Below are 14001 nucleotides of genomic sequence, written 5' to 3'. Positions count from 1 at the left end.
GCAGACATCACTCTGAGTCTGAAGAATTATAGGGAAGAAAATGAAGTTTTCAGAAATTAAAAGTTTGGACAAGGGACCCCACAGCCCTGGGACCTAGACCTCTGAGGACAGTGACCCTGGCCATTGCTGTTACGTCTGAAATACTGAGCACCAGTTAGGGTTCAAGCCTTTAGCGAAGGATGGCTCCCAAGCTGGTGAAGGAACTTCTGAGGGTGAGATGAAGTTGGTTCTGCACAAAACTGAGTACTGGAATCCTGTCCTGCTGTGAGGAAGAACCATACAACAGGAACAAGGGAATGTGTTTATTCACTTTTCTCTACTCCCTCTAGTGCCCCCTGTTGGTTGGTCCGGCAGACAACACAGGAAGAATGGATTTAGAGTGGAGCAAAAAGGGCTTAACAACCAACAGGACATTCTTTCTCATTTTCTTGCCTTTACTCATACGGTTCTTTCTACCAATATCTTCATCATGCATGCATGTCATGAAATACAATCTCTTCTCCCTAATCTTCCCAAAAGTAATTATTTATACCATCATTTGAAATCCCTTAGCAGTCTGCAAATACTTCCTTTGCAGACTTTTTGTACCATGTCATATCTCTTCATGTTTGTTTATTTTCCACCAAACTGTGAGCTCCTTTAGGGCAGTTAGAATTACAACTTAAAATCTAGCAGGGTGCCTAGCATGAAACAGATGTTGGTTAAGCTAGATGGAATTGATAAGAGCATTTTAATGAAATTAATATTAGATCATTTCTTGTAAATACTTTATCTTCCCAACCAGATTTACAGTACCCAGGAACAGAGCCTTTGTTCTATATGTCCTTTATTTTCTTTGTGGTATTTAATACAGAGTTTCATATGCTGAAAAAGAGCTCAATGATATTAACCACCAAACTAGTTTGTTTATTGACCTCCACAATTTTGATTTAAAATGACATGAAGTGGGGGCAGGATTTTATGAATAGCAGGTAAGATCTGTAGCAAAGTTCTACATTTGCTGGAGAAATAGCACAATCAAGAAACCAAATGCAGTGTTTTATAGTAAATTCTAAAAGAATGAAATACATTCTAGGTTTTGTTGTTCACATTTATTCTGACAAAAAACATGTTTCCCCAATCCATGAGATTATCAATCTGGGATAAGTTTGTTCCTTGTCTATTCATTAAATTTCTCAGAACCATCAAAATCAACTAGTAGATTATTTAGTTGTAGCTAAGGTATTGAATTTTAACTTAATCACCAGCTTGTTTAAAAAAAAAAGAAACCTCTGTTCAACAACTGATTTACATTCAGGCCCAAGAAGAAGAAAAATAGCTTTTTTTTAAAGGAGTGATATTTAATTAACTATTGATTTCTTCTCAATTATTCAGGGCAAGCAATTATCGATATTGATGGAACAGATATTTTGCTACCTCTAGTGCCCAAATGAAAGGAAATATCACATTCAGCAATCTGCTGTCTGGAACAAGAAACGCTGAGAATCTTTAACCTTAAATGGAAATAGTTATTTGGATCTGTTTATCCCATGTTGTCCCAATTAAACAGATATTTCCTGAAATGTAGACAAAACAAAATCCCAAAAACCTATGAATGCTTTCCAAATTGATAGCAACCAATAAACTAGGGCTTTTGTCAGTCTTGACCATAAGGCTAACCACTCTGCTCCTGTGAACTTCATTTCATGAGTACAGATCTTTCCATTTTTAACCATGTCTCATAAAATACTACAATCGGTTCTAATAGTCATGACTTCTAACCCACCTAATGAGAGATAGGCTATGCAATCTTTAGAAATAATGGAACCATGCCTTGAAATCAATATTTTGAATCTGAAGAATTTAGTAGACCTTAATAATCACTTCTGACATTTATAGATAGCAAGTATGGGTGTATTTGAAAATTATACCAATTCACTATCCAACTGTCTCAGAGGTAGATCACCAAGGACATTTTTTTTTTTTTGACAGGCAGAGTGGACAGTGAGGGAGAGAGACAGAGAGAAAGGTCTTCCTTTTTGCCGTTGGTTCACCCTCCAATGGCCGCCGCGTCCGGCGCCCTGCAGCTGGCACATTGCGCTGATCCGAAGGCAGGAGCCAGGTGCTTCTCCTGGTCTCCCATGCGGGTGCAGGGCCCAAGGACTTGGGCCATCCTCCACTGCACTCCCGGGCCATAGCAGAGAGCTGGCCTGGAAGAGGGGCAACCGGGACAGAATCTCGCACCCTGACTGGGACTAGAACCCGGTGTGTTGGCGCCGCAAGGCGGCGGATTAGCCTAGTGAGCCGTGGCCAAGGACATTTTGAGAAAGGTGATCAAACAGGGCCCAGTTTAAAGCACAGGGGATCCAACACCACCTCTTCTCAGCTCATTTGCACACAAAGCCCTAGCATGTTTGTGCTAATTAAGCTTCTCTTGAAGGTGACATGACTATTGAACATGATTAATGGACAAGGCTACATTCTCTATTGAGCTATTACTTGGAAGGTGGGCGTTGTTTTGAAAATACTTTACACTTAATATTAAGTGTGTGTATGACTGTGTGTATGTGTTTAATTCATGTGACATCCTGGGGGAAGTTTGACCATGACATATTTTTTTATGAAAAAATGTTATCATTTATAAGAAGTTACTTTTTCTGCTCTGCTCCTCCAGTCGCCCAGTTCAGGGCGGCTCTGCTCTGTACGTCAGGTGCTTAAACAGCATATGTTGCTGGGAAGTGTTCTTGGCTCCTTCACTCTTTGTTGTCGTTTTAATTTCCCTGGGTTCTATTTAGTATTCTGCTGAATCAGTGAAACCTTGATTATCTAAAAGAATAGGAGATGTGGAATTAATGAGGATAACCAGGATTTGGAGGGAACAAGAAATTATTAGAGGTGAAAGTCACGTGACAGGGGCTATGGATGAATCTCAGTCTCTAAATGGCTAATCTTGATTTATTCAGACTGATTCTTTTAATCGATGGGCATAATGCAATTTTGATAATCAGGGTTTCACCGTAGCATTTATTACTATTCCCAGAAATCAAGGTAACCTTGGGCTGGCTCTACTTTCCCACATTTACAAGGTGGTAAAAAAAAAAAATAATCCTAATAGGATGTCAGGGACAATTGTGACCGCTCTTCCTTCACTCTCCTCCCATGAAACTGGCTTTCTTTCTTCCCATCTGGCTGCCGCCTGCCTGGAGCATGCTACTTTCCCCACGCCCCAAGCCCTCATCCCCATGCTTCCCTTTGGGCTCCATCTCTTGCATGCAGGAGCTGGGATCATGTGCAGGGAGAATGGCCAGTCCTGTACAGGATCTTGGTCATTTTATCAACACTGCTTTGCATTTTAACTAACACTCATCTGGCTTCAAAGCTCTGCATTCTTGTAGCAGGCATTTGTCCTTGATAAACCCAGAAGGTCACAACAGGTCCCAGTTCCATGAAGAGAAGACACTGCCACAGCAGGAGTATTGCATTACTTGGTATTCGACAGCCTGAAATGGACAGCGATGATATCCAAGATTGCAACAAAAATCTATACGAAAAGGACTAATACGATAAAAACAAAGGCAGCAAACTACATTTGTTTGGAAATTGGAGTCCCACGCTTAGTTTGGGGGTGGGGGAGGGGTACAAGATCGATAGAGATTTTTTTTTAAAAGCTGAAAACATGATGTAGCAGGTGAACCTAAATTGATTCTGCTTCTCCTCTCCGCCCCCTCCCCCTAACTCTGCAGCGAATGTCTGCGACAACGAGCTCCTGCACTGTCAGAACGGAGGGACATGCCACAACAATGTGCGCTGCCTGTGCCCGGCCGCCTACACCGGCATCCTGTGCGAGAAGCTGCGGTGCGAGGAGGCGGGCAGCTGCGGGCCGGACTCCGGCCAGGGGCCGCCTGCGCACAGCAAGCCCGCCCTGCCGCTGCTCCTGCTGCTGCTCCTGCTGAGCGCGCTGCTGGGGGCCGCCAACCCCCTGGTGTTCTAGGCGTCGCCTCCGGCCCTGGGACAGACCTGTGCCGCGGGGAAGCAAAGGCAACCCTAGCATTTGCTACCAACGTAGAAACACACAAACACACACACCCCAGACACCCCACTCGAACACAGTGTGCAAACTAAGAGGGCCTAACTGAACTAAGCCATATTTATCAGCCGTGGACAGCACATCGGGGTCAAGACTGTTCACTTCTGACTCCAGAGGAGTTGGCAGCTGTTTGATATTATCACTGCAAATCACATTGCCAACTGCAAAGCTTGCTGTGGATTGGAAAGGCTGTGACAGCCCCCCCACCCCAACAGGAAAGACAAAAGGCAAACAAACAAATCAATCAACCTACAAACATTCGCTACTCCAACGCGCGGTGCGACCTGGCACCGCTCTGCCCAGTGTGCGGACCACCCAACAGAAGCGTTCTGCGCGGCCGGGCGCATCGTGAGTTTATGGAAGTCTGTTACAAGCTGCCATATTGGCCTGCTTCAGCCCCCAGATCCCTTCCAACCTGTGCTTTAGTGAACGTTGCTCTGTAACCCTGTTGGTTGAAAGATTTCTTTGTCTGATGTTAGTGATACACATGTGTAACAGCCCCTCCAAAAGCGCCAGCCAGTCATACCCCTGCATATCTTAGCAGCACTGAGTCATCTCGGTGCGAGGCACACCCACTAGACAAGAGTGGCTATAGGAAAAGAGAAAGTGTATCTATCCTTTTGTATTCAAATGAAGTTATTTTTCTTGAAATACTGTAATATGTAGATTTTTTGTATTATTGCCAATTTGTGTTACCAGACAATCTGTTAATGTATCTAATTCAGATCAGCAAAGACTGACGTTTTATTTTGTCCTCTTTCGTTTTGGTTTTGTTTCATTGTGCAGAGATTCCTCTGTAAGGGCAACGAACGTGCTGGCATCAAAGAATATCCGTTTACATATATAACAAGTGTAATAAGATTCCACCAAAGGACCTTCTAAATGTTTTCTTGTTGCTTTAACACTGGAAGATTTAAAGAATAAAAATTCCTGCATAAACGATTTCAGGAATTTGTATTGCAATTTCTTAAGATGAAAGGAGCAACCACCGAGCAGTTTCACACTCACTTTACTGCTTTCTGTGTGGACTGAATACATTCAGCTGACGAATTTAGTGCCCAGGAAGATGGATTGATGTTCACTAGCTTGGACAACTTCTACAACATATGAGACTACTTCCACTTGGGAAAAATTATAACAGCAAAAAAAAAAAAAATCTAAGCGATTGCCAAGATTATGCCAAAGCCTGTTGGCACAGTACTAAGAGACTTTTATTTTTAAGTCATGCTATTTTCACAGATTGATGGTGATCATGTGACTCTAGGGATGCTGATCTATGTATCTTTCCAAATACAGTGTTTACATGGAGTATCCTAAGAAGCTACCTGGGGAGCCAGAAGAGTAGCAGGGACATTGAGTGGTTAGCAATTTGACATTATAGGAAGACTAAATAGTTAGAGGAAATACCGAAACATACAGCAGCAAGTAGACTTCACTGCTGTCCCTAAGAATAAGGTTTGTTTTAAGTACTGCCCACAGTGTAATAAATTCTTGTTTCTGCCTTTTATTAGGCCAATTACTGTACAAGACAGCCGGGGGAAGGGAGTAGGGAGAACCACTGAAAACGCTCATAGAGGCAAAAACAGTGTGTGTTCCATTCCTAGCGTCCTGTTGTCCTACAGGTTACAAATGTGTTAGCAGCAGCATCTCCTGGAATCAAAAATAATTATCAGCCCTAGCCAGAGTCTTAAGGACAATGAAGTTCTACATGACTCAATGGAGCAATAACCTCTGAGAGCATTAGGCTGGAGGCTGGGTTCCAGTCTGAATTCTTCTCCCTGCTGCCACTCTTTGCAGAAACGGGGGGAGGAAATGTCTTCTGATAAATAAGCTGAGTAAAAACTAGATGAAGGAACAGCATGTCTTATTGGTTTTGTTCCCAGAAAAGCCAATTCAAAGAAGGCAATAAAAGGTAAACAGGTAATGCCTGTACTGCCTGCCACCCCACGTCTAAGTCGATTGAATGTTTGTTATTCAAACCAACAGTCTCTTTTGATATAAGAAATAAGAAAAGATGGAAATATATTAGAGCTCTGGCTTCATGCCAGAGTGGCCAACAAGAAATTGGAGATTTACATTGGAAGCATAAACAGAAATTATATTTCAGGCTCACCAAAGAATGCACATGAAAATGCTGATAACATACAGTGTTGAGATTACTTATAATGAGGTGGATTTCTAATATTAAAATTGGAATTTAAGTTGTCTTATAGTTTATTAGCACAAACCAAAGGCAGACTGTGTTATTTCTGGCAATGATGCACTTTATCATTATTCACTCATGGCTTTATCACAATGCTCAGGAATCAGACACTGCACATTCAATACAGGGGATTCCAAAAGCTAATTCTAAAATTTAATGAAGCCCTGATCTAAATCAATTCATCTGCATTTTATCTTTATGAGGCTATAAGAATCTAAATTGATGAGGAATATCTTGCATTCAGTGTATTTAGATATAGTTTTCTGAATTTCCTGAAGTGATGTGATCTGCTTTTAATAAAAATTCACTTTTAGGTATACAATAAATGGAAATGAAATGTTCTTTTTAATCTGGATTCTCAAGTTCTTCTAAGGGACCTATTCCTTTGGTTAAAAAAAAAAAAAAAACTCAGTGGATTTTATTTGCCTATTGCTTTCCAGAATTCTTACAAATCTAGTTTCATCTACAATATTATGTTCTAAGAACAGGACTGAGGTGAAAAGAGTATTAAGTTGTCCCCACATATGAGGTCCTAATATTTGCTCTGTTTCCACCTGGATAGGTTTCTTAAAGTAGGTTAAGTTATCATCTTCCCTATGAGGTCAATCTGTCAACTTTCCCACAGAGTGAAACTACAAGCATGGTTCTTTCTATCAACTCTGGTGATTCGCATCCATTTCCAAAATGGAAGAACATTCCAGCTACAGAGGGAGTGTTGCTATGTATAGGAAAGTGAGGAACTTGCCTAGTCATGACCCATACACAACCTAGATGGAAACGTTATCCCAGCCAAGAGGGGTGATGCTCCCAGGGGCCAGTTCTGACCCTCCTGCAGCTTGGCCTCACTGCCAGAAACTACAGTTCCTACCCAGATTATCAGCACATATGTGGACCTCCTCTGGGGTCTAGACACTGGCAGCAGCCAGCAATGTGCATGTGTCCGCACATAAGGGGTCTGTGTATGGCTTAGTGCCTGCAGTCTTGACTAGTTGCTGGGGCATTCACAGCTGAGTGAGGAGACACTCCTTGCAGAGAAAACCAGAGTTCAGGCTTGGATAGACAGAGAAGAGGGGTGGGAGAGAGATAGACAAGGTCCACTCAAGTCCAGGGTGCACGTAGTACTGACCTCAGAGCAGTGTAAGGACTTTAAATCTACGGGGGATGGGAAGGGGGAGCTTCCACTGGCTATGAAAGCATATGAGTCAACATAGTGGGATGAAACACAACTTATTGGATGTTTTGTTAGCCTAATATATGGCTTTTAAAAATTTTTCCATATGCACGTGGGCCTCCATGGATACTTTTGTTCTGGGCTCTGAGAACATTTGGGTTGGATCTCCCTGAAGTCAAATCCCTACCTAGACTGGCACCAGTCGCTCACCCTGCAACTTTAAAAAGGGACAATTTGGAAGAAGGCACAAGCTCCATGGTTCAACTGTCCCTGTTGCTAATCCTGCACATCTTTTTTTGAACCTGTGGCCTTTTGCAGAACGAGGAGTTTGGGATGAGAAAATCTTGAAATAAAACATTTTGTTCCATCTCCTTCTCCCTCCCCCGTCAATTGTCCAGTGTTCTTAGGATGTAAAGAGCTGATACTCTGAAATGGGATACTCTGTGCTACATGAAAAACAGGCCAATGTATTTCACCTATTGTTAAATCCTAAATAAAATACCTATTTAACCATTTTTTTCACTCACAGGATTGAGCAGCATATGCGTGGACTTTGAACTAAGTTTTCTGTATATTTGTTTTGTATGGGATTCTATGTGTATGTATGATCTGATGTAATTTGAAGCCTCAGCTTCAGGAATCTGAACTTGAGTTCTTTACCTACCATTTTTACTCCCAGACTTAACTGATAAAGATGTCAGTGGTGGCAGTGAGAAAGCTGTATCTTAGAATGCTATGGATATCACGTAAAACCTTAGGGCTTTTATTTTGTTTTTTTAATTGGACAGCTTTGGTAATATACAGAGATGAAAAATAGAGATAAGAGTTGCCCTCAAGGCTTTGATTCATATTCCTGGTTGTGTATAACTACTGTGCCTAAAGAGATCAGGACTAGATTCTAATCAGTTTCAATTCTGAGAGATATCAAGTGATCAGCTGGCACAAACATCCCAACAGTTCTGACCATTTCCATTTAGACTTATTCTTCACCACTGTATTTTTACTTTACACTCAAAGTAACTTTTTCCTCTAGTCACCTAATATAGATGCCAACAAATTGCAAGTGTATGCTGCATGTAAACATAACGTGATGTCAGAAAGAATTAACAACCTCAACTATCGTATTTTGAATTTTCACCAACAGTCTTGGAAATAGAGAGGACTTTCTCTCTCCACAATACCTGGTAAGATGTGACTTACATCTTCATTCTACATCTACAGAATCCAATACCTAAGAAACAGCTTATTCCTTATACAAGCCTTATTATTGCAATTAACTGGAAAGCAGGGAGTAACATCTGTGGAAAAACTTGCACTAACATTGAGTAATCTGCAACTTGTGATCTCTGGTGGCAGAACAATTCTTCCCCTTGTACATTTTTAGAACAGGTCCTGTCCTGAGACAAGTCCAGCAAGAAGACTTAAATGATTTCGTGGGATGGGCTGTTTTTAAATTGCTGCGCACTTAATAAATGCTGGTGTCCTCCCTCTTCCTTCTCCATTCATTCAAAAGCTGTTTTTAATTGATGGATGAATTAAAATGGAGTAGTACCATTTAAAAATATGTGATGTTTTTACGAACCCTGGAATCATAACTGGCAAAATGGGCCATTATTGTGCAAAATCTAATTATGCCAGCACTAAAGATTTAGTGAGGCTGGCGGAAGCAAGCTGCAAAGGCTTGGAAGTAAAAATAATCCCCCTTTTCTTAACTTAGTCCCATTTTTACAGAGGCGTTACTTTAAACTCATATTTAATTAGTGTACTACGAATTCCATGAGGAAAAAAAAAAAAAAGAAACTTGACTGGAAAGAGAAAACTTAATTACTACCCCGTCTGCATCTGTCTGAATAGAGTTGAGAAATTCCTGCACAGCAAGGATGCATCAAGTTACCTTAAAGACATAAGGTAGCACGGTTGTATCCTCCAGCTGCCCTGGGAGTGCCACGTTACAGCTTGCCTCTTACAAGGGGCAGTCATTCTAATCTAATAAAAGAAGGAAAATGGCAGAAAATCACACACCTGAAGTCCTGTTAAGAATAGGTGATTCTTTTTGCCTCCGGCAGGCAAGAACATAATGTCATTTTTGTTCGTTTGTATTTGCGCTCCGAAGGAGGGCTGCTCCTGTTGGGGAATGGCTTTCCCTCTGCCAGTGTGAAACACTGCAAGAAAACATTCTCCAAGGAAATAGCATTTTGCTGTTTACCAGTCATGCCTACCACATGAAGCCCTGAGTAATTGTTTTGGCTTTCATGGTGTGATAAACACCTAGAGGCAAAGAGATTAGCATCATCACTCTCCATCTCTTTCCCTTTCCCTTTGGGGGGAAAAAAAAGAGGGTTGGGGGAGCAGGGGTGGAGGAACGGATCCAAATCAAAAGACAACGTTTTTAAGAATCTTTCCCGTCAGTTGGTGTTTAATTATGAAGCCCCGGCTAAATATTCAGTTTATTAAATTAATAGTGTGACCAGGACTGGCACAGTCTTACAACCACTTAAACTCGTGCTTACATTCTATGTAATTACAAATCATAATTGGGAAAGCACTCAGATCTAAATGCATTCTGATCAGTGGTTCTCAGTGCCCAGCAGGACGCACTGCAGTGAGTGACTCGTAAAAGCAGGACTTGACGCTTACAATTGGAGCCAGACTTGGGGAAGACCACATAGAAAGTCTGTCAGTGAAGTGCTTCAAATGATCATTAAGATTTTGTGCACATATGACTCTTTCCTTGGGTGTGAAAAACATTTTTTTTAATTATAAAAAGCCTAAAAGTGTAAGATGACTGTTCTAAACCCAAGATTCAGATGTGCCCCAACTATAAAATCTCATTAATAAGTTGTTGTCAGAGGATAAATGGTAATGACCCTCAGGTATATGGAAGCTTATAATTTCTAGCAATCACCTCTTTATTTGGTTTGTACTGACCTTACTCTATCTGAGCTGCTACGGGCATTTATAGTTCCTCATATATAAAATATAGTCATGGTTCTGGAAACCATATATGAAATAAAAATGAAAACGGCCCAGCTTTAGACTATAGCATGAGTGTAACATAATCCAAGTACCTCAAAATAATCCAAGTACCTCAGCAACTTTGGTATGTTTTTCATAACAACATGTAGATCCACAGGGGCTCCTATCCTCTGGATCCCTACACTTATCTCACTTTAGGAGTTGAAGGGTATTGGTTCCAGTAGAGGTCTCAAAGGAGGTTCTTGGGAGAATTTCTATTTCTGAAAATTTTGAATGTTTGTTTTAATAGTTGGATAATAAAAGTCTCATTCTTCATAACTGATTCCATACCAACAATAATGAAGATTAGGACGTTACAGATACATCATTTTCAATTCAATAAGAATATGTACATTTGTATGTTAATTCTCACTTTAATTATATTTGCACACAACAAATTTGCATTTAGAATCACCTCATTGCATTGTTGATGGGGAAGGCCACCTCTAATTAAGGACGGACATCATTCAGTTGATCTGAGATTCTTCTATTGGAATATATAATCATATAGTTTTTTTAAGATTTTTTTTTTTTTATGTATCTGAAAGGCAGAGGCAGAGAGAGGGAGAGAGAGACAGAGAGAGGGAGAGAAAGGTTTTTCATCTCCCCAGATGACCACAACAGCCAGAGCTGTGCCGATCCAAAGCCAGGAGCCAAGAGCTTCTTCTGGGTCTCCTACACAGGCACAGGGGCCCAAAGACTTGAGCCATCTCCCACTGCATTACCAGGCCATACCAGAAGGCTGGATTGGAAGTGGAGCAGCCAGTATTCAAATCAGCACCCATATGGAATACCGGCACTGCAGGCAGCAGCTTTGCCTGCTATGTCACATTGCTGGCCCCCACCATATAGATTTAAACCTTTTCTCCAATAATCACTGCAAATATGACTGAAAAAATCTGAAATGATGAGGCTTCTGATTTAGTTCTCTGGGTTCTGCAAGGCGACACCCACTCTGATTTCTCTATCACAGATATTTTGCTGGCAAGAGCTTCAACCATTTCTTTCCCGAACTTGTCATAAAACTTATGCAAAATAAAATAAAATATGTGTGACACCGGAACACACTTGGATTGAACAGCACAAAGTCGTTTTCTTTTTGACTGGCTTGTTTCATTTTTGTGGTTATTCCAGCCGATAAGCATGAGATCAGGAGCAGAGGTCATTCTAATTGTCTATCCTTCCCTGAGTTGCAAGCACGATTCTCACCATGTAAGGCACTTACTTAGATTCCTGCACTGGCCTGGGGACCTGCACTAGCCTCTAGCCATCTATTGCTATTGAGCATTTGAATGTGGTTAGTCTAAATTGACATGTCCTATGAATGTCAGATACAGAGGTTTTCAAACTCTTAGTAGAAAACAAATTTTCTCTCTAGTAATTTTCATATTGGATACATATTGTAAAGATAATACTTTAGATATATTGGATTAAATAAAACATATTATTAGAATTGACTTTAACTGTCTCTTTTTCCTTTTCTAATATGGCTGCTGGAGATTTTTAAATTTCATATGTGGCTCACATCATATTTCTATTGTACAAAACCATTGAGATATTAAATATTCCCATCCATAAAATGGGGATAATAATATTCATTTTCCAGAGTTAATGTGAAAATTAAAGTGAACTAGTGACCATGAAATTACTTGGTAAATAATAAAGTGTAGGAAGAATGTAAAGTGCAAATTGCCATCATGATGATAATCAGGGTATTTTTGAGCTCCTGTTTCAAATTTTCAGATTTTTCTGGAAGTTTTCAACAAGAGATCTTGCCACAATTTCCCCAAAAAAGTTCTCAATGTAATGCTTTTAAAGTGTGAATATGGTACACGACCTGGACATGTTTTATCAGCAAACTGTTGCCAGAATATTAGTGGTGATAAAAATAATAGTCATAACAAAACACAGCTAGCCTTTACTTAAGATCAAATAACATACTGCGCTCCTATTAATACAGCTTATGAACACATTGTTAACTCATATTTTGCTCTCTATAAACTTAATTGTTTATTATAAAGTATATAAATACACAAGAGAAAAGTAGCAAAAATGTGACATAGCAGAAGTATTTAAGTGGACAAAAGCAAAAGGTGAGTCAACAATGTGTGCATATAATGCATAATAGCTTAGAAAGGAACTTGGAAAAGTTCATTGAAAAATGCATTTGGGCCAGGAGTGGTTACCCTGCTAGTTAGGTGGCCGCTGGGGATACCTGCAGCCTATACCAGAATTTTCTCTGCTTCCAGCCCAGCTTCCTGGGAGGCGGATGGTCATGGCTCAAGTGACTGAGTCCCTGCCACCTACCTGGGAGACCCAGATGAAGTTCCTGGCTCCTTGTTTTAGACTGGTTCAGTCCTGGCTGTTACAGGCAGTTGAGGAGTGAACCAAGAGATGAACGATCGATCGCTCTCTCTCCTTCTGTCATTCTGTCTTCCAAATAATAAATAAAGCTTTTAAAAACTATCTTTTCAAAAAGGCCATTGAAAATATAACTAAAATCAATACATACAAAGAGTCTTCAACATGTTCAATGAAAATTCATATTAGGAAAAAACTGTGCATGGATTTCAACATTGTTTTGCCCCCAGATAAACTTATCTTTTAATCTCATTTTCCAAGGATTTTTGAAGAGCTCTCTTATGGAATTTAGAATGTGAAAGGTGTCAGCATTTTATAGTTGCATGCAAGTGTTGAACCACACATTGATTTAAATTTTGTCTGCTTGAAGGTTAATTTTTGTGAGTAGCACTTATGTTATCTCTTCACCTTATTTAACCATTTTTCAGGATAAACTATTCACACTTCAGACTCCAAATTTGTCTTCAGGCTGGCCCCAGGACACCTATCCAACTCAAGAATATTGAAAATTCCCTACACATTATCGTCTCTTTTACTTTAGTTAGGTCTTTACCAACAAACTTGAAATGCTTTTCAATATTCTTCACCTATAACAATCTGGCCCCAAGTCAAGTTCCACCCCCCCCCCCCAGGCCTTGCCAAGTCCTCATTGCTTCCATCTATACTCACTGGTTTCTCATCAGTTAGTTCCTGCTCTGTGTGATTTACTCTATGACTTACCTGTTATCTCTCCTACTAGATTATCCATGTTAATAGTGACATTACACCTATAGACACAGACACAGAGAGAAGACATTGCATCTAACAGGGCCCTATAGATGCATTCAAAAATAGGTATCGAGCAACCAGTAATACATTGGGCACCAGTCTACCTGATTGAAATTATAGAATCGAATACAAATTTACATACATATACTTCTCCTATAATCAAACAATGTAATTTAAATAAGTCACTGTTTTAAGTAATATAAATAAGAACCAAAATAAATTGGCTTCCTGAAGAGAAGACAAACATAAAGATTTGAAGGTTGAATCTCATTTTAAATCTATTAAGGAGGTGTATCCCTAACTAAAACTTCTGGCAGATGCTTTTTTGAAATATGATGAGTTAGTTATAATGTGCCCCAATTTATCTTTTTGAATTTCATATTTTTATATATTCTTTCCTTAAAACAAAAGCACCTG

General features: G+C 40.1%; 1 protein-coding gene across 6 annotated transcripts in view; it reads left to right on the top strand.

Moving 5' to 3' along the window:
- NTNG1 (netrin G1) overlaps positions 1–5008 on the top strand; it is a 390729-nt gene extending 385721 nt beyond the window's left edge. For all 6 annotated transcript variants that reach the window (XM_051856224.2, XM_051856221.2, XM_051856220.2 and 3 more), the window contains one exon: positions 3723–5008. In XM_051856224.2, coding sequence (XP_051712184.1) covers positions 3723–3970 — 248 coding nt within the window. In that variant the 3' untranslated portion in view covers positions 3971–5008. The remainder of the gene's footprint in view (positions 1–3722) is intronic.
- The last annotated feature ends 8993 nt before the right edge of the window (positions 5009–14001 follow it).

This window comes from Oryctolagus cuniculus, chromosome 7 (assembly GCF_964237555.1).
Source record: "Oryctolagus cuniculus chromosome 7, mOryCun1.1, whole genome shotgun sequence".
In the NCBI taxonomy this organism is placed as follows: domain Eukaryota; kingdom Metazoa; phylum Chordata; class Mammalia; order Lagomorpha; family Leporidae; genus Oryctolagus; species Oryctolagus cuniculus.
Note: the sequence above shows the minus strand (reverse complement) of the source record. Positions and strands in the feature narration are given on the sequence as shown.